A 25680-nucleotide genomic window follows, 5' to 3' on the forward strand; every position below is an offset into this window, starting at 1 on the left:
AGACAAAAAAACGAATCGTCTTTAAAAAAATGTTTTCAAAAGAAAGAATGTTGCATTATTCTCACAGGTACATAAAAACATGATGATTATTCAGTATTTAAAAGATGTAATTTAAAGGAAACATTGTTGTAATATTATTAATTATACACACATTTTTATTTCCTGTATATTAAATGGTTTTGTGCTTTAAACATTCATTCTTTTTTTTTGCCCAATCCAATAAATAAAATGTGCATGTTTTCCTCACATGTATTCTGCGGAGTAAAGGTTTATACACATCTCTCTCACACACACACACACACACACACACACACACACACACACACACACACACACACACACACACACACACACACACACACACACACACACACACACACACACACACACAGAATAACGTTTAATGCAAATTATTCCAAAAACTCTCATCAAGTCTCCCACAGAAAGAATGTTTTTTATTAAGTTATCATTTCAAGTAAGCGCTTTCACACAGTGTCCCGAGTGGATTACGACCTTTATGACCTTCACTAATCCCCCACTATGCCGTGCGACTCTTCTCCAGACCCACGAGCTCCATTCCCTCACAGCACGAGCGAGGACGAGGCGGCTTCATCTGAGCGCAGCACAAGAACACGGTTAGAGATTATTCACAATTATAGCAAGTCAAATGTGTGTGTGTGTGTGTGTGTGTGTGTGTGTGTGTGTGTGTGTCTTACAGTGTTTGAGTTCTTCAGCTGTTGCAGTAAAGGGAAAGGTGTCCACTGGATAGGTTCGATGGGCCAGCTGCACACAGACAGGTCACTGGCCTTCCCGGAGTCGATCACACCGTCCGCTAGGCTGCACATGCTCATGTCCCAGTGATACTGAGAGCTAAAACAAACACAAGTGTCTTTATTCTAAACTCAGTTCATTTTAAATTCCAATACTGACAAATGTCAAATGTTACATTTTGCTTTAAAGAGTTATTACTGCACCTAGTGGTCAAACATAGAAACTGCAACAAACGGACAAATGCAATCGAGGCAGGAATGAAGCGAACATGGATTTTACAGAGAACTTACAGCTGGTTTAGATCATATCAGCTGATTGATAACTTTTATAATAATGTAATAATAAATACACACCATGGAAAATAGTACTGAACTTTATTACAAAAAGAAACAGCACCGAATAATGAGAATTTGCTAAATATAATAAATATTAATATATTGATTATATGAATAAATATTAAGGAAAATAAGACATCCATCTAAACAAACAGAAACACTCCAAATATCTAAAAACATTAAGTCTGAAATTAATATTAAAACAAATACAAAAAACACTTCAAACTAACAGCATGTGGCGTCACTGATTCGCCGCTAGAGGCCGCTCTCATACAGTGTAACTCCATCGGTATGTATATCAAATATCCGACAGTTTCGGCAATCAGTTATCGGTGTCGATTAATCGCCAAAACCGATCATGTTCTTTCATACACACGCCTGCTGCTATGTTTTTGTTAAACGTTCTGTATTATATTTTCAGGTATACAGTCTCACTTTCATACATCCCTACCTGTTAGGATACACCGTATTGAGGTGTGTAACGCTGTCGGGGTAGGTGGAGGCGATGGAGAGGGTGTCGTCATGGTAACAGCAGGCCCGGTCCATCGCTCTCATGTGCAGTAACTCATCAGAGCGGCTAAAGGCAGTGTTATTCAGCGAGTCCTCCGAACCGGGCCAAGATCTTCTCCAGAAACGTGCAGAGAGCTCATCAAAGTGGTTAAACCTGCGGTAACTACACACACACACACACACCTCAGCCCTTTCAAATAATAACACCCCATCACACACCATGAGCTTGCCATAGTTATCTGTGTGTGTGTGTGTGTGTGTTACCTGCTCTGTGTCTGCTCTGCTTTTGCTTGAATAAGCATTTTCTTAAAACGCTGCACAGCGAGGAAAGCCAGGAGTCCCATCAGCACTGCGATGGCGGCCAAAACACCAAAACACACACCGGCTAGTCGCTGTCTGGTCATACGGAGGTCACAGCGCTGACCCATGAACCAGAAATCCTCACCAACAGGACACCTACAGCGCACACACACACACACACACACACACACACACACACACACACACACACACACACACACACACACACACACACACTTGTTGTGCATCAAAGGAGACATCTTTTTCATAAAACCGGTTTTCAGGGTCTATATTTTTGTAGAAAACTGTTTAAAGATCTGTTTATTCTTCGTAACACACATTACTGTAACGACTCGGTGGTTTTGATGGCCGAGTCTAAAGCTGAGAGCATGCAGGAAGCTCAGCACCTTCAACAGAGACCTCATGATAATCACTTCCTCAGGTGAATCCAACATCTGCATTAAATGTTCCAGTGTGATAACAACCCGAGCTTTTTACTGCCATGTCCAGACCCCGGGGACTGCAGAGACGTGTCTCTGAACTGGATTAGACAGCAACTGGTGTGAAGTGTGCTGGAGATCAGACTGCACTTCAGACACCTTCCATTTTTTATATCATAAATTTTAATGTATTGTTTCTTTTTTTTTACATTTATTATGAATCTCAATCGATTTATAAGAATAAGGAAGATTCTTGGCTTTTTTTACGATCATGGATTATTTGTTATTTATGAATATTACCTCAAAACTGACACCTTTTTGTTGTAATATAAATCCTGCATCCTTACAGCGCCCCCTGCTGCTTTGAGAAACTATTTCCGGTGGTGATGGGATCATTTTAGTGACTCGGTTCATTAAATCATCAAAAAATCTTTTTTTCACCATATTTCTTTTTTTTTTTTTTAGTTTATATCGTTTTTGTGGTGAGAAATAAAATGTTTCCTGCACATAACGACATTTTTGTGATGCTTTGTTCTTGTGCATCCAATAAAAAATTAACAAATGACTTTGTGAGACGACTCGTCCGGCAGAGTCACATCGAAGACTCGTCCGGCAGAGTCACATCGAAGACTCGTCCGGCAGAGTCACATCGAAGACTCGTCCGGCAGAGTCACATCGAAGACTCGTCCGGCAGAGTCACATCGAAGACTCGTCCGGCAGAGTCACATCGAAGACTCGTCCGGCAGAGTCACATCGAAGACTCGTCCGGCAGAGTCACATCGAAGACTCGTTTAAAACCAGCATATAGATATAGATGGTGATAAACTGGATCTCTAATGTGTGATTTACTTTTCAGATTTGTATTTATTCAATGATTTTTTTTTTGTGTAATTTTTTTTATTCACTTCTTTAGCTGTTCTCTTGTGAGAACTTCTCGTGTGAACTTGGGGGGAGAGGGGAATGAGCAGGGAAAAGAGAGAAAAAAGAGGACTCACTGGCAGAGTGGACGTTGTCCAGAATGATGGACACAGATGCCGTGGTTCTTACAGTACTCAGAGTGACACACAGACCTGCAGGTGATGTTCCCCTCAGAGGAGATACAGTAGAAATCAGATGGACAAGAAAACAACCAGGAACACACATCAGTGTGCAGACCTGAAGCATGGAGAGAGAGAGAGAGAGAGAGAGAGAGAGAGAGAGGGAGAGAGAGTGTGAGAGAGAGAGAGAGAGAGAGGGAGAGAGAGAGAGAGAGAGAGAGAGAGAGAGAGAGAGAGAGAGGGAGAGAGAGTGTGAGAGAGAGAGAGAGAGAGAGGGAGAGAGAGTGTGAGAGAGAGTGTGAGAGAGAGAGGGGGGGGGGGAGAACACAAACAGGACAATGGTTTTTGTTCTGAAATATAAATACAACATTTAATGGGATCATCACAAGCAACCAGAACATTTGCCATCATGTCTCTAAAACTGTTATGATGATAACGTGTGTGTGTGTGTGTGTGTGTGTGTATTATTCTTACCTCCCACTGTGATGTTTTTCACCCTGACGCCACTCACAAAAACCCCCTGTGCTGGAAGTGGTCTCAGCCCCGCCTCCTGTAAGAGAGACTCCGCCCTCCCCAGCCAGGAGACTGCTTTCTCCGTCCTGAACGTGACCACGGACTGCAGAACCGGACCACTGAACACGATATAGCGTAAATAAGATAATAAGAGATTATTACACACCAACAGAAGATCGAAGAAGAACCACATATGGGTGGAAAAAAGGTGTTGAGTGTCCCAATACTTTTGGCATCAGCGTCCCTATGATTGAATTTTGGAAAAAAAAAATTATTAATAAAATAAAAATAATTCCCAGTTGAAGTAAAAACTAATATTTTAGTGAATTTGAAAAACAAATATCTCGAAAATATTGCAAATATAACGGATCTGAATTAAGACTGGACTGAAGTGTGGGTCTGCACGCGACTTGGTCAAATCTGTAGAAACGCTGAAGCTGCAACACACGCCATCATGATGTCTTTACCTGCGCCAGGTCACATGCTGGCTTTGGAATCCTGCTACAGCTTGTAAAAATGGCGCCACCTGTTGGACACATCAACAGTCCACGTCTATTAGCAAGAAATTATAATAGAAATGATGATTATTAACCAAAAAATAAACAAAAACACACTTCATTTATAAACTACACAATAAACAGCCTCTGACCAAACCACCCAGATGTTAAACAGATGTAAATGTAGCTAAATACAGGGATAAAACATTCTGGACTGATGTGTAGAACATTTCTGAAAACTGGTCATTAAAATACATTTATTCTCGGAGTTACAGTGAGAGACGGTGAGTGGAGACATGGCCCAGGAGTCGTAAAGAACGACGGAGGGCAAAGACGGACAAATCTTTTTTTTTTTTCCGTATTGCTACAATTTAGAAAAATCCTACATCAAACCATGGGGACTCGGAGATCCCTGAATTTATAGAACTGCAATAAAGAAGTAAGAAGATTTTCATACGGTTAGAAAATGTGTTAGAAAAGTCCACAGTCAATCCTAAAACTAAAACACAATCACTGCTGGAACTCAAACCACGCCCCTTTTTTCAGGAGGAGCCAAAAAAAAAAAAAAAGAAGAGAGAGCACAGGATGTTGCTCGGTACCTCCACAAGTCCTGCATATGAGGAGGAGTTTTTCTCCAGGATCACCTGCAGGAGCACCTGGAATGTTTCCACTGAAACACACAAGATCTTGAAGTTAGTTTTCGAGAGCAGCAGCTGGAAAGAGTCTCCAGTTTCAGAAAAACTGCATTTTGTTTTCTTAAAACGACGACGTCATAACGAGAGCAATTTGCCGAGCGTCCGTTCGGTGTTACGCACCGTTGACGATTACTGGTTGGTCCTCCGTGATGAAGATCCAGCCCCTGTGTGACCAGTCTTTGGCTGGTTTTGTAGTGAGCATGCGGTGTGAAGATGTTGACGTGATGGTAGGTGATGGAGGTGTGTGTTCTCCAGGTTGAGAGCGAGTGTTTGTGTACACTTGTAGTGGTGTTTGATGCGGCTGCACATTTGCGCTTGTGGTGAGAAGGTTCAGGATCTGCGTCGTCATTTGAAGGAGACTCGTCTGAGTGGAGTAAACGTGTGTGGACGGAGATGCGAGACGTTGTGATGGAGAAGGAGTCGTAGGTGATGGAGGATCGCCTCCGGACGTGGACGGAGTGTAGCGTGTAAACGTCGTCGGTGAAGACTCAGTGCTACGAGTCGTCACGTGAAACGTGTTATTCTGCTCTGATGTTCTCGTGCTCGCCATCTCGTGATCACTTTGCGTTTCAGCTCCAAGGTGACCTCTGGTATCTGCTGGAGATGTGGTCAGACCGCTGTGAGTCATGGTTGGACCACTTTCCTTTGTTGTGGATGGAAATAAGCTGGTGTGGACTGCAGTGGAGATCAGCAGATCATCCTGACCAGGTGTGTTTGGTGGATATGAGGTGAAATCTCGCCCCGTCGATGTGCCAGAAGTCGTACGTGACTCACCCGGACGTGAAGACGTGTGCTGGGTATTAAAGTCACTCACGTGGAGGTTGGAAGTTTGTTCGTGGGCTGTAGTGTATTCTTTGAAGGTGGTGTGTGATGCCGGGGTCGCAGTTGGGGTCGAGTATGTTTTTGAGAAATGGGTGTAAAACATGGGTGTGTATGAGGAAGACTCCGCCCTCTTCTGTGAGACAGTAGTAACGTAATCCGAAGCATTTGAGTGGAAATCCGACAGCGTAGATGTATCGATAAAACGTGAAACCAGTGAAGTCACGGTGCTCAAATCATCAGAAAGCGACGTAGGTGAACGATTAGAAACGTCTCCTGTGATACGAGCGGCTCGGGGTAAGTGGTTCGTTCGGCTCGTGTCCGTGTACGCAGACGTTCTCACAACATCTGCTTCGCCCGTGATGGACACGTGCACGTCGTTATTGTAGAAACCTTTTAGAGGAGGAACGAGATCAGTCCTGGAGGTTCCTCGTGAACGATCAGCCGTCTCATCGGGTGTGGACGAGGAGATCACGGACGCATGAAGATCAAGTCCTGATACTGAAGCTCTAATTTCAAAAGTGGTTAAATGAGAAGGTGCTGATGACATGACAGTGGAGTCAAAGCTCTGGGAGAGGGCATCAGGTGCATCCAGGGGTGTTTTACTGGTGTGTGTAGCGTGTTCTGAAAGCCTGTTCGTATTTGAATAGGCTCCTGTAGCTGTGGGCAGCGTCCTCGTGGAACGTTCTGGCCATTGTGTTCCGGCACTGGAGAGACTCGCGTTTTGTTCTGTTTCTGTAAACGTGACGGCGTGAGCGAGGGCAGAGATCACACTTCCAGCTTTTTCCTGTTCATTGTGTTGGCTTTCCTGTGGAACAACATGGAGTTTGGTCTTATCGCCCGATCCAGAGAACTCTCCACCCCGACCTGGAATTGCAGTCCCGACTGTGTGAGCGTTCCCGACCCTGAAAATGTCCGGGAGGAGGGTCGGACCGGGGGAAACGTCCCGTAAGGAAGAAGTGAGGTCGCTGTTGGAGACTGTGTGAGGAATGTGAGATGGATCATGACCTTCCTCTGACGTGATCAAACCTGGAAAAATACACACACAAATAGGAACAGGAACTTTTTAACTTCGAGGCTGAAATTCTGAAACCTGAAGAAACTGTTTAATGTTAAAGTCAGAACACAAAATATTTATGAAACTTCAAAACTTATTGTAGATGTTCTGGAGCTGTTAGTGTGTCCTGCAGACTATTAAACTATTAAACACCATTTTCAGTTCCTTCTTTGTTCCTTTCACTTCACCTCAAACACTGGCTTCTAGAGTTCTTTAATCCGAGCAGGATCATTAATAAGGAGAAAAACATCGGAACAGTTAAAGCTCATTTAATGAAGGTGAATATTTCATTACCCTCCTGAGCAAAAATCACCAAATAACTTCAGACTTGATATAATACGTTCTCGATTCCATAGTAACAGTGCTCTCTCTCTCTCTCACACACACACACACACACACACACACACACACACACACACACACACACACACACTTAAAACTAAAAAGGGGTATAAATAGTCCCTGATCAGGAAGGAGTCTCCGATATCAAGTTTTTTCTGACACTTCGGGTTTTCTTCTTTGTTCCGGCGTTAAGAGGAGAAACGCAGACTAACATCAGAACTGAAGATCATAAAGGAAATAAATGATGAACAGGAAATTTTATTATTTAATTGCCGGGAGAGGAATGAAGCAGCGCGTGCGTGTGTGTGTGTGTGTGTGTGTGTGTGTGTGTGCGCGCTTCTTACACAATTTAATAGCAGTTAATATTAATGTGTATCATTAATTCCGCAAGAAATAAACTGCTGCTTTAAATAAGTTTATGCAAATAAAAGATTAAAGTTAAGGAGATTTGATGATTATTTGGAGTTGATTGGTGTTGATAAGGAGTCGTGATGAGGTGCACGTGATCGAGTGGATTACCTGTGATGTGTGTGTGTGAGGAGAGAAAGAACTTTACCTGCGATGAAAGTGAAAAGCAGGGAGAAGTGGAAAAGTCGCATTGTGTGATAGGAAACATTCCACCCGGAGAGCGCGAGCGCGAGCGCCAGTGCTCCAAATCTCCAAATCCACAGCGCGCGTGCTCCGGTGCGTCTCGTGCGTGTCTCCGGTGAAACTCTACACAGCGGGAACTGAATCGGTTTATTTTATCCAGTTGTTTGTGTTTGTCGGAGTGTGTAACTGTTCCTCCTCCTCCTCCAGTTTCTCAGCTCCGCACACGGGACTCTACACCGAGCGCGCGCTGCCATCTGACTGCAATTAAAACAGCGCCTCGCTGCGGGGAGCGCGCGCGCGCACAGACACCGGAAACCCTCACCGTCTCATAAATAAGTGTGTGTGTGTGTGTGTACGAGTTAAAGCGCACAATAAACATAGAACACACATACATACATACATATAAAATCACGTGCTGCTCATTTTTTCCCCTCCCACACGTTTCACGTGTACGTCTTTATTTTATTCTAACATTAACACGTGATTATATTTCCGCGCGTGTGATTTTATTTATTAGCGTTTCTTTAGTCGCGGTTTCGCCCCGCAATTTGTTCATTTTCATTTTAAAACGCAACTTGATCAAATTTATACGTTTTATTGCTCACGTTTACTTTCTCTCCATATAATACTGTGTGTGTGTGTGTGTGTGTGTGTGTGTGTGTGTGTGTGTGTGTGTGTTACACACATCCGGGTACAGCAGTGTGTTCACAATCACATATGGAGATGCCTGAGGATAAACACACACACACACACACACGGAGTGAGGGTGGCAGTGTGTTTATGGCACTTCAAAAGGAAAGGACACACACACACACACACACACACACACACACACACACACACACACACACACACACACACACACACACACACACACACACACACACACACACCTCTTGTAGAAGGAGACCTGGAGCTTCACTGCTGTTACACTCAGATCTACAGCAGGATCGGATGAATCCGATCCGAACTCCTACAGGTTTGTGTCTAATCTGATTTAAGAGTAAAATCACACCAGCCATAATCACCATCAACTGATCCTACAGCGTGTCAGAAACCCACCAGCGTCTGGGGAATAAGTATTGGCACCCCTTCCCTCTAACTAAACCCATGCTGTGTCTGATCTTCAATAAAACGTGTTCTGTTTGATCTCCGATCGTTTCCAGGAGAACTGTTTAAACATTTAGAGGCACAACAGCTTTAATCTTTTTATTTTATGTCCCATTGCAGCGTGTTGTAGAAGAGCATCATCAATCACTTCTCAGATAAACATCTGATCTCAGATCTCAAAATCAGACTCTTGCCTAATGAACAGAAGCGAGAGCTAAATAAAGGTCAGGAATGCTCCGGAATCAGGGATGTACACGTTTTTATTCTGGTCATGTTTACGTGAAACGTTTCTATTTTACTGAACAATAAATGAGATCCTGCAGCATCCTGCAGCATCTACAAGAGAATCCTGCTGATCTCCAAACACACAGTCCAACCAAAACAGGAGAATAAACAAGTTCTGTCTCTGAACACAACACAGGGTTTACAGTGGTCATGAGGTCCACATGCAGCTCTGCACCTGAAAAGTACAAAAAGATCATCAGAATAAAGAAATGAATATAAAAGTAGATGTTTATACGTGGACACGTGTTTGAGCTGGAGGTCTGGACTCACAGCAAGCGATCATTCGTACACGTCCTTCTTATCTGCGATGTACTGAACAATGTCGTCGGGAGTCATCAGCTTCTCCCCTTCAGCGTCAGGAATCTCAAAACCTGCACAGACCCAGGAAGAGTCTGAGTCTGAGTCTCGTTACCATAGAAACGGTTTCCAAACCAATCAGAATCCAGAACACATGAGCGGAATTTAGGAGAACAGATCATGAGTACAAACCGAACTCGTCCTCCATGGCCATGATGATCTCCACCTGGTCCAGACTGTCCAGGCCCAAATCCTTCATGAAATGAGATGTGACCTGGAGCTGGTAGAAAAACAGTGTAGCAGGTTTCATAGGGGTTCTCTGGTTTCCTCCCACATCCCAAAAACAGTATGTTTAATCTTCTACACTATTAAACTGCTGAAATGCAGCAGGAACGTGCAGATGAAGATACTTTTCAAATCATCAAACATTTAGAAACTACTATAAACACCTGATTGCTCACCTGCTCTGGGTTGATCTTGTCGTACAGTTTGAGGACGTAGAGAACGCGATCTCTGATAGATTCGAGTGTTAAAGGTGGAAGGTCACCGTAGCGTCGCCGCTGAATCGCACCAGGAGCCTGGGAGACGAGGAGGAGACATGATAACAGGGTGGAGAACAGACTGAAGGAAGGAGGGAGACACCACACCATGATCACAACGAGAAAGTTTGGATTCTGATAAATACAATAACTTCCGATTTGATCCAGGATCAGTCAGAACTTTAGAAGAAACTTTACATTTCTCACTAACGTTATCATCATCATCTCCATAACCACAATGAAGAAAAGAGAAACGTTCCGTTTCCACACAATCTCCATTCCGTTGTGATCAGCTCCACTCCTCTGGGAAGATGTACCACTGGATTTGTGTGGAGATGGATTCAGCTACCAGGGTGTTAGTGAAGTCAGGTACTGGTGGACGTGAGAAGGTCTGGGGTGCAGTCAGTGTTCACATTCATTGTTTAACAGGGTCGGAGCTCTATAGCAGGAGATCTTCCACATCTTCCAACCCATGGAAAGCAGATCTTTATGTTTTTGGGTCTCCGAGGTCAAGTAAGAGGCAACATTTCATAGTCCAGCATCCAAAGGCGTCCGACACAACTGTGCTTGTGAGAACATTATGGAGAAGAACCGAGGAAGGGTGGAAGGCGGGTGTCCCAATACTTTTGGACAAGGTGTATATAAAAAATATATACAAAATACCATCAAATAACAAGTGTGTGTGTGTGTGTGTGTGTGTGTGTGTGTGTGTGTGTGTGTGTAAGTTGAACGGTGAGCGCGCGCGGAGGTCACTGCATGTCGGTCACCGGGAGAGGGAGAGAGAGAAACACACACACACACACACACACACACACACACAAACACAAACACACACACACACACACACACACACACACACACACACACACACACACACACACACACACACACACACACACACACACACTGACCTGCGCAAGCAGAGGTCTGTGTCCCGCCGCCAGCTGAGAGAACGCTCGTCCCCGGCACAGAGGAACCACCACCGCCGCGTCACAGCGACCGAACAGCACCGTGCTGCGGCTCAGTGTCCGGACACACCGGGAGAGGACGCGCGCCGCCATCTTTCACCCGCTTACCGTCCCACAATGCAACACTCACTTCCGCCTTCAACCTCCTTTTTCTGCGGTGTTTAATGAACGGGCTGCTTCTGGTGCCCCCTGGTGGAGAACCACCGAATCACCATGAACTCCACTTCTGCAGCTTCTATTATATAATAATAGAATTATTTTAAATCCGAATCTACTTTATTTCCATTTATTATTATTTCTCGTGTGATCTGTAACAGAAAACTCCAGCGCTATTATTGTGGAGATTTTGATTTAATTTATTTTGCCTCCTGATGCTGATTAGTTTATTATTTTATTCTTCACTGTACAGAAAATAAAGAGAAAGATTCAGTGTAAACACAATTTTAGATGATTCTCTTTTGATATTAAGTCCCTCTTTACTTCCTTTAAGAACATTTTAAAACCGCAAAAGCTTAAAACAGTGTTATTCTTTTCTATGCTTTCATTTTATCTGTATGCTCACTTTCTCTTTTTATTTATTTTCTTTAGATCTTCCCTGTGATTAATTATTGTTGAATTCTAGTTTTAGCAAGATATCATATAAGTAAAACATTCATTTTAAATAAACATTTAATTATGGCTCTGGCATTGTTTAGGGGTCCGTGTTCAGCCCCTGCCCATAGTTTGGGGACCCGGTATTTATTTATTTATTATTAGTGTGGCAGAGGTTCACGAGTGGATGAAATGAGCGGTAAGAACTGCTGACTCCACGCTTCACTCCCGAACCTCCAATTAGGAATAAAAAAAAAAAAACTCACAATACAACAAACTTCTTCTTCTTTCATCTTCTCCCATTAGGGGGCGCCACAGTGGATCTTTCACACCAACTACCTGCATGTCTTTCCTTCACCACATCCATAAACCTCCTCCTTGGTCTTCCTCTTTTCCTCCTTCCTGGTGTCTCCATCCTCAGCATTCTCCTACTGATATACCCCATGTCCCTCCTCTGTACATGTCCAAACCATCTCAATCTCACCTCCCTCACCTTGTCTCCAAAACGTCCCACATGCGCTGTCTCTCTAATAAACTCATTTCTAATCCTGTCCAACGTCGTCACTCCCAACGAACATCTCAATAAAAGAAACAAAGAAATGATCACAGGAAACAGTCACGTGGGTCTAAAAGATATATTTTATTTAGTAAATAATTCGGAAGGTTTACAGTGGAATAAAAAAACGTATAAAATGAACAGAAATGTAAATTTTATGTAAATGAAGACAATCTGATCTCGGGTTATAAGCGTTATGTAGTGAACGTGAGTCACGTTGTGGTCTCACATTAATAGTGCTGTAACTCCGCCCTGCTTCCTGTGGGTGTGAACTCATACACACTAACGTCCCCGTTCAGGTATCCGGTGAGGAGTGTGTTCGGCCCCGCCCACCGCGCCAGGCGGCACACTTCGGAAGACTCGTTTGCGTAGACACAGGCCACGCCCCCTGCAAGGTTCCAAACAGCCAGACCAGACTGGAAAACGCCTACGAGTGCAGATTCACACACATCTCCATCTATCAGCCTGAGAATGAAATCAGACACATTACAACATTATTATTTGTTTCTTTATTGAAATTTTCAATTTTTACTGATGCTCGAGGATCAGCTGATCACCTCATACGTCAATCATTTAATATTAAAGCTCTAACGAATGATTTGTTGAAATGAAAGGAGTCTCACGGCGTGTCACAGGGTTACGTTACAACCTCTGCTGTGTGTCCGAGTCAGAATCTCAGACGTTTATTATTATATCTCTAAATAATTACTGGAAGCTCCGAGCTGCTGGGTTCAAATTTCTAAACCAGTGCAATGTTAATAGTTTAGAGCTGTCGTTTTTAAACCTCCAGCTACTGAAGGATTGTTCACGTGTATGTGTTTGTGCACACGTCACCTCTCTGTAGAAGCTGATGGAGAGGTGATGGTGCGCAGAGTGAACCGTTTTCCCGTAAGCGGATTTGTGGCGATCAGAGTGAAAAGCGTGGGACTGGATTCCTCATGACACGCACTCGCCTGCTGCAGCAGCACACACAGAGCACCCTGAGAACCACAGAGAGAGAGAGAGAGAGAGAGAGAGATGTGTAACACAGTGGGTGTGGCCTAATCTGCTCTCACACTTCCTGAACATCAGCTCCATCACTCTAGAAGTGTGAAAAGGTCTGAAATCCAAATCTTTTTTCACACCCCTACCCTGTAGGAGTATCCTCTCAGACAGGTTGCCGTGGAAACGATCTCAGCTAGCTGAATGGTCTGGAGCAGCCGGCCTGATTTCATGTTCCTGAGGTTCACAGAAAAAAGAGAGAAAAATAAAAGAGAAATCTGTACACATGCTGTTCTATTTTGAATTTACTGCAACCAAACATTTTCCCTACGGGATTAATGAAGTTTCTGACTCTGATTTAATGTGCTGTAAAGAGACAGCCTGAATTTAAGCGTCAAGACAAAACCATCAACAACTTTTTATTTCTATTTACAGATTTTCTGATAGAAAAAGTATTAAAAACACCATTAATGGGTGACGTAAACGCTCTTATCAGATCACTCCATTCCTCAATTCATCATGAGATCCTCGATTGGAGTTTTAGCAGAAATAAGTCATGAATCGGGTGCACAATTTTTCACCATATGAGGAGACTCTTGTGTTCCGTCCAGCCGATCAGAGCGTCTTTTTCCTCCTCCACCACCACCAGGGTCTGAACGGTTTGATGCGTGGAGGCCAGGGAGAGAGTTTCTGTGATTCTGTAAAGAGGAAACGCTGCTGATGCCAACGAAATGACAATAACAGTGAAGAAGGTGAAGGGGTGTGGCCTTTGGACCTGTCAATAATGTTATTATTACCTGCCATCCTGAGCGAGTGTAAACACCTGGATGTTCTGCTGAGGTCCAGGAGAGGAGCAACACGTCACCCTGTGGTCTGAGACAGCAAGCACAGCCTGCAGAGCTCCTTTACACAGCTCAGCCTGAGAAAACCCGCTGTCAGTCCCGGGGAGGTACAGTGTCCTACACACACACATTTTATCATCGCATTTATCAAAATTAAATGATTATTGATAACATACAGTACATATTTTCGTGTGTGTGTGTGTGTGTGTGTGTGTGTGTGTGTGTTACCTTGCCTCTGTGATCTCCAGCCTCCCCAAACAAACACACAGCAGAGCCGGAGAGTCAGGAATCCCCTGGAGAGAGATCACTGACTGCACAAAGACACATCCAGAGATCAGAGACAGGGTGAACTTTTATTTAATTTAATAATATATATATATAAAACTTAATACAATTATCATTATTTGGTTATAATTAGATAAATAGTTCTAAACTAAAAGAGATAAATAACTAGAGGTCGACCAATTCATTGACTGAAGATTAATCAGCACCGGTAGTTGTTTGCTGGAACTATCGGCAAAAACCCATACTAATAGTTTTTCCAGGTTGCATCTGAGAAGGTTCGTGGTCATTATACAGTACAAGAGCAGCCTCTAGAGGCCTATCACTGCCACCACGTGCTGTTCATTTTGACACGTATGACTGCGCCGCGGTGCCTCCTTCATGTTAATTCATACCACGTTATCTAAACAGATCAAATTAAAAATAAATTCATTAAAAAAAAAAACGGATTCATAATTGTTCAAATTAAAAAACTAAACAATTAAAGCATTTATTAACTTCAGTTAATGTAACAAAAATAATCTTTACCAGTATCATTACTAATTCAGTCCAAACAGTCATTCTTTAAATGCCTTCTGAGCACGATTTTTAAGGTCGACCACTAGAAATAACCATTGATGTGTTTACCTGTGTGAAAGTCCAAGTGTACAGCAGACTCCACTCCCGGTCTCCAGGATTCTGCTTCCAAACACACACACTCCACTCTCCAGCCACACACACACTCCAGTCCTCCTCAGACGGCCATCGCACTACACACACATCCAGCACACATCCTCCGTCCAGCGCCTGAAAAGGGAGACAAACACACACTGTCATTTTCCTTTAATCTCCAACCACTGGGAAATAACGTTTATCAAAGACTTTACCTTCAGTGAGTGAGTTTTCCGGAGAAATCCACAGGAGAGGACTTCCACCTGCTGATTCGGGGAACCTTCAGTGTGTGTTTTTACTAAATTCAAAGATGAACCAATTGTGATATCTTCACCCTGTGTGGCAGAAACTTCAGGAAGTGCAGAAGTCTCATTGTTTAGCTCAGTGTCATTGTTTCCATGATGTGATGTTCTGCTTTTTGGGGTTTGAAAATGAAAATCCATTTCAGAGATGTTGCAACTTTCACCAGGGTCCAGAGTGTTCATTTTCAATGCAGACTCATTGAGGGGGGTGTTCAGAGAAACAGGGGAGCTGGTTTGAGAAGAAGAGGAGTTATTCTGAGAAAGCGGGAAGCCATGTTGAGAAAGAGGGCGGTTGTTTTGACACAGACAGGAGCTGTTTTGAGAAAGCGGGTGTTCAAGCTGAGAAATAGGTAGGTCATTTTGAAACAGTGGGGAGTTGTTTTGAGAAAGTGGTGAGCCATGGTGAGAAAGAAGGGGGTTGCTTTGAGAAAGTGGTGAGTCATGGTGAGAAAGAAGGGGGTTGATTTGAGAAAGTGGTGAGTCATGGTGAGATAGAGGGAGGTTGTTTTGAGAAAGAGGGGGGTTGTTTTGAGAAAGTGGTGAGCCATGGTGAGAAACAGGGAGGTTGTTTTGAGGAAGTTGTAAGTCATGGTGGGAAAGAAGGGGGTTGTTTTGAGAAAGTGGTGAGCCATGGTGAGAAAGAAGGGGGTTGTTTTGAGAAAGTGTTGAGTCATGGTGAGATATAGGGGTGTTGTTTTGAGAAAGTGGTGAATTATAGTAAGATAGAGGGGTTTTTTTTTGAGAAAGTGGTGTGCAATGGTGAGAAAGTGGGGGTTTGTTTTGAGAAAGTGGGGAGCCATGGTGAGAAAGAGGTGGGTTATTTTGAGAAAGTGGGGAGCCATGGTGAGAAAGAGGGGGGTTGTTTTGAGAAAGTGGGGAGCCATGGTGAGAAAGAGGTGGGTTATTTTGAGAAAGTGGGGAGCCATGGTGAGAAAGAGGGGGGTTATTTTGAGAAAGTGGGGAGCCATGGTGAGAAAGAGGGGGGTTGTTTTGAGAAAGTGGGGAGCCATGGTGAGAAAGTGGGGGTTTGTTTTGAGAAAGTGGGGAGCCATGGTGAGAAAGAGGTGGGTTATTTTGAGAAAGTGGGGAGCCATGGTGAGAAAGAGGGGGGTTGTTTTGAGAAAGTGGGGAGCCATGGTGAGAAAGAGGTGGGTTATTTTGAGAAAGTGGGGAGCCATGGTGAGAAAGAGGGGGGTTATTTTGAGAAAGTGGGGGGTTGTTTTGAGAAAGTGGGGAGCCATGGTGAGAAAGTGGGGGGTTGTTTTGAGAAAGTGGTGAGTCATGGTGAGAAAGAGGGGGGTTATTTTGAGAAAGTGGGGGGTTGTTTTGAGAAAGTGGGGAGCCATGGTGAGAAAGTGGGGGGTTGTTTTGAGAAAGTGGTGAGTCATGGTGAGAAAGAGGGAGGTTGTTCACCTGTTCAGGTGCTTCAATCTCCATTTTAGAAACATCAGCACTATAGATCCTGCTGTAAGTATGCTCAGAAACATCACAGTCCTGTATCTGCACTTTAGGACTTACTGACCCACTTGTGATTTCTTCGTTTCGCAGCTCAGCTGTATTTAAAGCAGCATCCAGATCGGAAGCTTGAAGAAAAGGCATGAGCTCTGAGGAAGGGGAGGTGGTTAATACTTTAGGGGTGAGACCCAGTGAGAGGACTAGAGGATTGTGATCAGACTGGGTGTGAGAGGTCAAGGACATGCTAAGGTTAAGCATTAAACTCCTGCTAGTTGAGAGTGTGTGAGGATCATGTGACTTGATCTGCTGTGTGTGTTTTACATCCTCTCTGTTGTGGTGCATTTCTGATTGGTTTGTAACAGATCTATTCGAAAGATCTTCAGTTTCTCGCATTTCACATTCTGACTGGTCGAAGTTCTCCGCCTGCTCAGTAAACATCAGAGGTAGACTACTTTTTAAAGAAGCACTCTGTGGAAATGAGGACAGAACAGTCTCCTCATGTTCTACGTGATGACCTCCAGAAGTATTGGCACCCTTACTAGTTCTGAAGCACGTGTTGTACACGAACGATTCTACGTTGGAGCAGGAAGAGCAGAGCCGCTCCAGCTTCAGTTGACCGAACTCGTCGTCCGGGAGGTGAAAATCCTGCACGTCGAATTTTGTTAGCAGACCGCTTAGGTTTCGGAAATCCTTCGTTCTCAGACCCTGAGCCAGAGAAGATATCGAAGACAGAAGGTGTGAGGAACCTGTAAATAAACAACACATGCGCGTTACATTAGCAACATCTACACAAAGATGTAAAAATACTTTACGGTTTTACAATCATCATACAGTGCGAGAGCGGCCTCTAGTGGCGAATCACTGATGCTACGTGCTGTTTATTTATTTGTTATTTAATTTGTCTTTTTATATTTATTTTGAATGTAACTATATTTTTTTTATTTGAAGTGTTTCAGTTTAAATGCATGTCATTCATGTTTCCTTAATATTTATTAATTTGATGAATATATTCGCATTTATTACATTTAGCACATTTTAATGACTCAGTACTGGCTTTTCTTTGTAATAAAGTTCAGTACTATTTTACATGAAGTGTTTGTTTGTTTTTGATCGGGTGATAAATGGATAAGGGTGAAGTACGATCCAAACTTGCTTTCTCTCATCATGTATGTTGTTATTTTTTGTTAGTAAGTTTGTTATGATAAATAGGGTTAGGGTAAAATCTCAGTCACAGCTGATTGGTTTTGTATCATTACATTTTGTACACATTTTTTTTTTAAACTGGAGAATTGTAATACAAGTTGTGGACTATAGAAATATGCTATAATACTATATTTGAATATGACATCATATAGTGTTTTGATAAGAAATAGAAAGCTGAAAGATAAAGATGTTACCATTAGTGCACAGAGGAATCTGAGAACGAGACATTCCAGGATTCTTCCTAAAAATGGGGTACACCTGGGGATCTGGTGAACCGAGGTGAGACTGAGACTCTGGAGCAGGATCTGAGCTGGGTTTGGGTGACGGTACCGGCTCGGGTTCTTCCTGTAGAAGTGAAGACTGCAGGAGGGACCGGGACCGGGACCGGGACCGACCGGACGAATGGAACTTGCGCGCTCTCCCGCGTCCTCGCTGTCTACATCCGCTTTGTTCAGGAGGTTTTTCAGACGGAGGTCGTGAGGTGCCGCGACCTCTGTTTGACCTCCGTCTGCCCCGTCCATTCGAGAGCTGGCTCTGAATGACAGCGTTCAGATCTACAGAGCTGTGAGCCGACGCCATTCGCCTGGTGGTACGGACGTAATACTCAACAGGAAACGGCAACCCTTCGATTAGAGTGCAGGACGTTAACATACTGGAGCTCCCTGAAGTTTGCTCTGCAGCCTGAACCATCCCAGAGCAGGACTCACCCAATGAGTCAGTGGACCGGTTCGAGCGATCACTGGAGCTGGAATGGCAGGAGGCTGGTGGGGAGTTTCTGACAGCTGATTGGTTCTCAAGAGGGAGGTTACCTTCAGACAGCTTCATCGAAGGTGATTGGCTGACACACAAACTCTCTGCTGCTGAAGGGAGAATTATCCCCATTAGATGTTCTTCATTTCTTTTCAATCCATCCATAACAGTTTCTGGTTCCTCCGTGTTCTCCTCTTCCTCTTCGGTCCGTCCTCTCTCCACATCCTCATCCTTTTCTCCTCGTTCTTCCTTCTGCCTCTCCTCTGTTCCTTCTCTCATCTTTTCTTGACTCTCTTCTGGATCTGACTCTCTCTCCCTTACCTGCAGACGCAGACGGCTGCGTCTGGACCGGAGACGGTGAGTTCGAGGCGGGTTTGGTTTAAACGGTAAGGTGGAAAACGGAGAGGCGTCAGGAAGACAGAAACGAACCTTGGCTAAAGGAGGACAAACAACCATCATCATCATCATCATCATCTTTAAAGATAAATCATTAATCAAATAGATACAGATGTGTGTGTGTGTGTGTGTGAGAGAGAGAGAGAGAGAGAGAGAGAGAGAGAGAGAGAGAGAGAGGTTGAGCTGTTGAAGAACACCTACTGGTGTTTGAAGGAACATCCAGGTTGTTAGAAAGCTGCTCTGGAGTAGAAGATGAGCTTTGATCTAATACAGTTGAAGTGTTGATGTGCAGGAGGCGGTTTTGCTTTACGACTGTGTTTTGGACATGTTTACGTATCGCCTCCCTCCTCTCAGCACGCTAACACACAAACACTGCACATTATTACACACACACACACACACACACACACACACACACACACACACAAATACTCAAACTTATACAAACTTACACATAAATAGACACGCATACTTATTATTTACACACACACACACACACACACACACACACACACACACACACACACACACACTCTTTTCTCCTGTTAGTAAATCAGGAGTGTGTTATTTTGAAGTTATCTACATGGTTCCACATCAGCACACGTGCCTGTAATCTCTGTGCCGTTCTCTCGTACTCTTCCTGCAGCAGCTCCAGTCGCCTCTTCAGCTGAAAGACAAATACTAATAATAATGACTGATTACAGAGATCAGACAATTAAATCATATATATTTATACATTAGATATATACAATTATACATGTGTCACAATTATTGGCTCCCTAGAGACTTTGTTCTTTAGGATCTTAGCCAATACTCCAAAAATAAATTTAATAAATTATTTCCCTATTTTTTTTTTTTTTATTATAATATTTCTATGTCAGATTATTAGGCAGCATGTTCACAGCGAGTGAATCGGATCATTTATTAAGAGTCGACTCTCTCGGCTCTCTTTTATTTCTAAAACACACACGTGTTGTTGTTGTTTTTTTACTTGTTATTTATCATTTGATTATAGAGCTTTGACGTTTTGTAGCTAATTATGCCTCTTTTTTTTTAATTCAATTTCACTCTACATTATTCAACTGTATGAATCGACTACAAATAGAGCCGACTCAACAAACCGACTCATTCACAAATGGATCAATACAACCTGTCAGATTTTTCAAGCGAAAAAAAAAATATTTGTTTTTACATTTTTAAAACACTTACTTCTTCTTTGTTTTGGCTCGTGAGACTTTCTTCTGACATGCTGGATATTTCCGCTGTAATAGGTAATACATATATATTTCTTTAAGAAATAAAGTGTAACTAAAATGTTGTTACTTCTAGGTTAAGTCCCAAATCCCCTTACTGTGTAGACTAGTGCACTACACAAGGCCCTCTAGTATAAATCCATACCGTATGTAGTGCACCAACCAAGGGAGCGCGGCGCAATTCAGGACTTAACCCCTGCTGAGGCGCTAACCAGCTAACCGCTAACGACAGGTTTTAAAGCGTAAAATGCGAAAGCAAACCAGGTAAATCCCTGACTAAAAACAGCTGTTCTACCTAATTCCGATCTGGACACTCTGAATAAAAATGTCACTTATAATTCAGATAATGAGAGTACAGTAAATCTGTGGAGTCCGTGACCGTGTCCTCGTCCAGCAACGCAAACTTCCCGCGTATTGAGACGGCAGGCAAAAGTAATCGAATGTTGATCTGCGTAGAAAATTGTTCTTATTATCTGATTGTTTTATTTGTGCTTGTTAAAGGATTAAATTTTAATTGATAGGCATTTTATGGCAAAAAAAAACATTATTGTTGGGGTTGTAAATATATTTTATGCTCTTTGAGATGAGTTAATGTAACGGTAATGGGACGGTGATCCTGCTCGATGTATGATGTCTGACTGTGATCTGGATTGTACCTCTGTAGTGTGAACTCCATTCCAGACCGAATATGGATTTAAATCGAATTGTAAAAATGCAGTAAAAATCAAAACAAGCAGAAAAAATGTATAAATTCTCCCTCCTGCTTTTATATCTGTGTTTTAACAAATCAGATTTTTTAGCAGACGTTTTTCACCACAGCAAAATCACAAAGTGAAGCTGGTTGAAGAGCTGCATGATGAAGGTGTGTGACAAAATGGCATAAGAGCAAAGAAAACTGAATATTTTGTTGTTATTTTAACTTTTGCTGAAAAACACAAATTGTAATATTTTCAGGGTTTTTTCGCAGCATGTTCATATTTTTAATTTGTATAATTTTGACTGGAGATATTTTTATGAAGAGCAAAATATTTGAAGTTATTTAAAGTTTAAATTGATTAATTCTGGAATAATATTCCTGTCTGTTTTTATTCATATGTTCAAAAAACATTTAGTTTTAGTGTGTTTAATAAATGTCCTGTTCGGCCCGCGACCTAATGTGTGCTTTGAGTTTTGGCCCCCTGTGCAATTGAGTTTGACCCCCCTGATTTACACCATCGTAATATCATAATAAATAATGATCTGTGCATACTGGAATCTGTTTAAATTAAAACAGAACATGCATGTGATCAACTGTGTTGCAAGATATATTGCTTTATAATATATCTATATAAATATTAGGTAGAAGTAGAAGATAATTGTTACCTGAAAAGTTTGGATATTTGGCCAATTCCACAAAAAAAAGAATCTGTGACATCTTAATTCTCTTTAACATTTTTTGTCAGTAACTTGAACTAAAATGTTTCTGATCATGTTGCCTTTAACAAACATATGGAAAAAAAAAAATCCATTAAAGGTGTTTCACCTTTACATTTTTCGCTTCATGGAATCAATGCGATTTTTGCGATACCATGGAATTTGAGATTTTTAAAACATCTTTATTTACTCAGGCCTGTTTTACCTTGTGGATCAATGTGGATCTCATCTAGATTCCTTCCTTTGAATTGAGATAGTTGTCCTCTCTCCATGGCTAGAAGAACTTTACTTATCTTTGCCAGCTGTAATGTACCTTCAGATAGCCTGTAGTACTGCTGATGCACCCTGGTATTGTGTCCTAAAAAGTCAGCAAGGTCATCCATTTCATTGTCTTTCAAATTAAGGACCTTAGACATAGTGGCCATGTGCCCTCTCAGTGTAGTGGAGGAGAACGCTTCAGGGTGTTCTGTTCGACAGCTTCGAGCAATCTGATAAATAACGTCTGATCATCTAAAGTGACTCAGTGCTGGTGGTCGTCTAAACATGAACACGTTCTCATCAGACATATCACATTCATGGCGAGTCTTTACAAGTAACTCCATTAAGGTCACTATATTAGGAGTAAGAACAAGAGAGACTTTTTGTCCACGTTTTATCTCAATTCTCTGAAAGGGCTTACACAGTTTCTTTTGAAGGTTTGTCAGAGCGAGTGCTACAACTGGATGAGTCAGTGAGGTGTATCTCAGTGTAAAGGCAGTAAGGGACAGCTTGGATACCTCTCCTTCCCTTCTACGATTGAACACAATCACCTGACAGAGTGTCACTTTTGCCCAGTGCTTGTTAGTTGGATTTTTTCCAAGTTTAGTTTGACTCTCGATACTCTGTCTGTCAAGATACTGTTGCATTTTGTTCACGTTTATCAAAGGGAAGAAGTTGCGGAGAGTTCCACTTTGCCTCACTTAAATTTTGGAGTGCCTGGGATGAAATACACTTACTACGTTTAGTTTTACAGATTTGGTTGAAGGCTTGCACATTGCTAAGGGTGTTCTTATCACCTGATATCATCACCTCACATTCAATCAAGTTTGCCAACTTTTTTGAGGTTGTGCCCAAGCTTCAGTGCTAAAGATGGTGTTTTGTAAGTGCTTGTCTCCTCATTCAAGCCAGCCACACTGTGAACTGCTTCCACCATCTGTTTTCTTCTACAGCATCATGACCGTCACATTTAAATTAACAAGTGAAGATGATTCTTCACTGTCATGTTTGTCAGATGTAGAAGACTGTCCAGTGTCTGTGCTCAATGAAGAGGTTTCTTTGGTTCCACTGCTCACCAATGAACTAGAACCTTGTACCCCAACCATGTGGGGACCTGCTGATTGGTAAACTAACACCTTACCCACTCAGCTACCAGCTCACACTTATGCAAGCAGTCAATAAGCCTATTAAACCAAAATAGCTTCTTTTCCATACTTCAACAGGATGTAACTCATATTAAAAGTAGGCCAAACAAGTCTTTCCAAAAAAGGCTTGAACCCACAACTTAATGGAAACCAGCTGATTGGTAAACCAAGACCTTACCCACTGAGCTATCACTTCTGACTTGCACAAGCAGTCAATAAGCCTAATGAATCAACATGGCTTCTATTTCATACTTCAACACCATGTAACTCATATTAAAAGTAGGCCAAACAAGTCTTTCAAAAAAGACAAAGAAATAAAGCAATCTTTTTAACAGGTTTCTTTAAAAATCAAATAGATTTACATTTTAATGTCACAAACTAGACAAACTGTTAAATTTCAAAAGAAAAAGGTATAATTTGCTATGGTGGGGCTTGAACCCACAAACTTATGGGGAGCTGCTGATTGGTAAAGCAAGATTTTACCCACTGAGCTATCACGTCTGACTTGTGCCAGCAGTCAATAAGCCTACTTACCCATCATGGCTTCTTTTCCATACTTCAACACCATGTAACTCATATTAAAAGTAGGCCAAACAAGTCTTTCAAAAAAGACAAAGAAATAAAGCAATTTTTTCAACAGTTCTCTTTGAAAATCAAATAGATTTACAGTTTAATGTCACAAACTAGACAAACTATTAGATTTTAAAAGAAAAAGAAAAATGCATGCTTTGCAATGGTGGGGCTTGAACCCACAAACTTGTGGGGAGCTGCTGATTGGTAAACCAAGACCTTACCCACTGAGCTATCACTTCTGACTTGTGTAAGCAGTCAATAAGCCTAATGAACCAACATGGTCTCTTTTCCATACTTCAACACCATATAACTCATAATAAAAGTAGGCCAAACAAGTCTTTCAAAAAAGACAACGGAATAAAGCAATCTTTTCAACAGTTCTCTTTAATTAACAAATAGATTTACCGATTCATGTCACAAATTAGACAAACTATGAGATCTAAAGAAAAAAAATAGGAATCCTTTGCTATGGTTGGGCTTAAACCAACAACCTGAGGGGCGCTGCTGATTGGTAAACCAAGACCTTACCCACTGAGCTATCAGTCCTGGCTTGTTTAAGCAGTCAATAAGCCTAATGAACCAACATGGTTTCTTTTCCATACTTCAACACCATGAAACTCATATTAAAAGTAGACCAAACAAGTCTTTCAAAAATGAAAAAGAAATAAAGCAATCTTTTCAACAGTTCTCTTTAATTAAAAAATAGATTTACAGTGTAATGTCACAAATTAGACAAACAATGAGATTTCCAAAGAAAAATAAAAAGTTTGTCTCCTTTGCTATGTTGGGGCTTGAACCCACAACCTTGAGGGGAGCTGCTGATTGGTAAACCAAGACCTTACCCACTGAGCTATCAGTCCTGACTTATGAAAGCAGTCAATAAGCCTAATGAACCAACATGGCTTCTTTTCCTCACGTCAACTCCATGAAACTCATATTAAAAGTAGACCAAACAAGTCTTTCAAAAATGAAAAAGAAATAAAGCAATCTTTTCAACAGTTCTCTTTAATTAAAAAATAGATTTACAGTGTAATGTCACAAATTAGACAAACTATGAGATATCCAAAGAAAAATAAGATGGAATCCTTTGCTATGATGGGGCTTGAACCCACAACCTGAGGGGCGCTGCTGATTGGTAAACCAAGACCTTACGCACTGAGCTATCAGTCGTGGCTTGTGTAAGCAGTCAATAAGCCTATAGAACCAACATGGTTTTATTTCCATACTTCAATAACCTGTAATTTATTAAAAGTAGACCAAACAAGTCTTTTAAAAAAGACAAAGAAATAAAGCAATCTTTTCAACAGTTCTCTTTAATTAACAAATAGATTTACAGTTTATTGTCACAAGTTAGACAAACTATGAGATATCCAAAGAAAAATAAAAAGGAATCCTTTGCTATGGTGGAGCTTGAACACACAACCTGAGGGGAACTGATGATTGATAAACCAAGACCTTAGCCACTGAGCTATGAGTCTTGGCTTGTGTAAGCAGTCAATAAGCCTAATGAACCAACATGGTTTCTTTTCCCTGCTTCAATAATCTGTAACTTATTAAAAGTAGGCCAAACAAGTCTTTCAAAAAAGACAACAGAATAAAGCAATCTTTTCAACAGTTCTCTTAAATTAACCAATAGATTTACAGTTTAATGTCACAAATTGGACAAAGTATGAGATTTCCAAATAAAAATAAAAATAAATCCTTTGCTATGGTGGGGCTTGAACCCACAACCTTGAGGGGAGCTGCTGATTGGTAAACCAAGACCTTACCCACTGAGCTATCAGTCCTGGCTTGTGTAAGCAGTCAATAAGCCTAATAAACCAACATGGCTTCTTTTCCTTACGTCAACTCCATGTAAATCATATTAAAAGTAGGCCAAACAAGTCTTTTAAAAAAGACAAAGAAATAAAGCAATCTTTTCAACAG

General features: G+C 41.9%; 3 protein-coding genes across 7 annotated transcripts in view; all 3 read right to left on the reverse strand.

Moving 5' to 3' along the window:
- The window catches only part of ndufab1a (NADH:ubiquinone oxidoreductase subunit AB1a), a 32646-nt gene extending 21394 nt beyond the window's left edge, over positions 1-11252 (reverse strand). The window contains exons 1-5 of one of the 2 annotated variants that reach the window (XR_014530315.1): positions 11050-11252; positions 10061-10177; positions 9792-9879; positions 9573-9673; positions 9387-9477 (exon numbers count right to left, since the gene is read on the reverse strand). Coding sequence is in view for 1 of the 2 variants with exons in the window: in XM_083521860.1 (XP_083377986.1) it covers positions 9582-9673; positions 9792-9879; positions 10061-10177; positions 11050-11199 (447 nt within the window). In the remaining variant the exon portion in view is untranslated. Of the gene's footprint in view, positions 1-9259; positions 9478-9572; positions 9674-9791; positions 9880-10060; positions 10178-11049 lie in introns of those variants that run through there. The other variant, XM_083521860.1, reaches the window with a different exon arrangement.
- LOC310715412 (uncharacterized protein) lies at positions 442-8225 on the reverse strand. Its single transcript, XM_083521831.1, has 10 exons — positions 7873-8225; positions 5219-6946; positions 5003-5073; positions 4374-4432; positions 3868-4025; positions 3352-3511; positions 1881-2072; positions 1558-1779; positions 717-870; positions 442-613 (listed from the first exon to the last, which is right to left on the reverse strand). Exons 1-10 carry the CDS (start codon positions 7913-7915, stop codon positions 539-541), a joined length of 2862 nt encoding a protein of 953 aa, XP_083377957.1. The 5' UTR covers positions 7916-8225; the 3' UTR covers positions 442-538.
- An 802-nt stretch (positions 11253-12054) lies between the features above and the next one.
- palb2 (partner and localizer of BRCA2) lies at positions 12055-20794 on the reverse strand. Of its 4 annotated transcripts, none has more exons than XM_083521818.1 (13): positions 20325-20794; positions 19723-19782; positions 19317-19473; positions 18164-19153; positions 15225-17512; positions 14986-15144; positions 14305-14387; positions 14032-14193; positions 13816-13932; positions 13384-13471; positions 13088-13233; positions 12483-12718; positions 12055-12275 (listed from the first exon to the last, which is right to left on the reverse strand). In XM_083521818.1, the coding sequence occupies exons 1-12, from the start codon at positions 20361-20363 to the stop codon at positions 12484-12486; spliced, it is 4524 nt and encodes a 1507-aa protein (XP_083377944.1). In that variant the 5' UTR covers positions 20364-20794; the 3' UTR covers positions 12055-12275; position 12483. The 4 variants fall into 4 exon arrangements, 3 of the variants coding, with proteins under 3 accessions (XP_083377944.1, XP_083377945.1, XP_083377943.1); XR_014530313.1 differs by lacking the exon at positions 12055-12275 and having other exon boundaries at positions 12319-12718; positions 14310-14387; positions 20325-20377; positions 20514-20794; XM_083521819.1 differs by lacking the exon at positions 12055-12275 and having other exon boundaries at positions 12319-12718; positions 20325-20377; positions 20514-20794.
- Between the last annotated feature and the right edge of the window lie 4886 nt (positions 20795-25680).

Source organism: Silurus aristotelis (assembly GCF_946808225.1).
Source record: "Silurus aristotelis genome assembly, chromosome: 20".
Lineage (NCBI taxonomy): Eukaryota > Metazoa > Chordata > Actinopteri > Siluriformes > Siluridae > Silurus > Silurus aristotelis.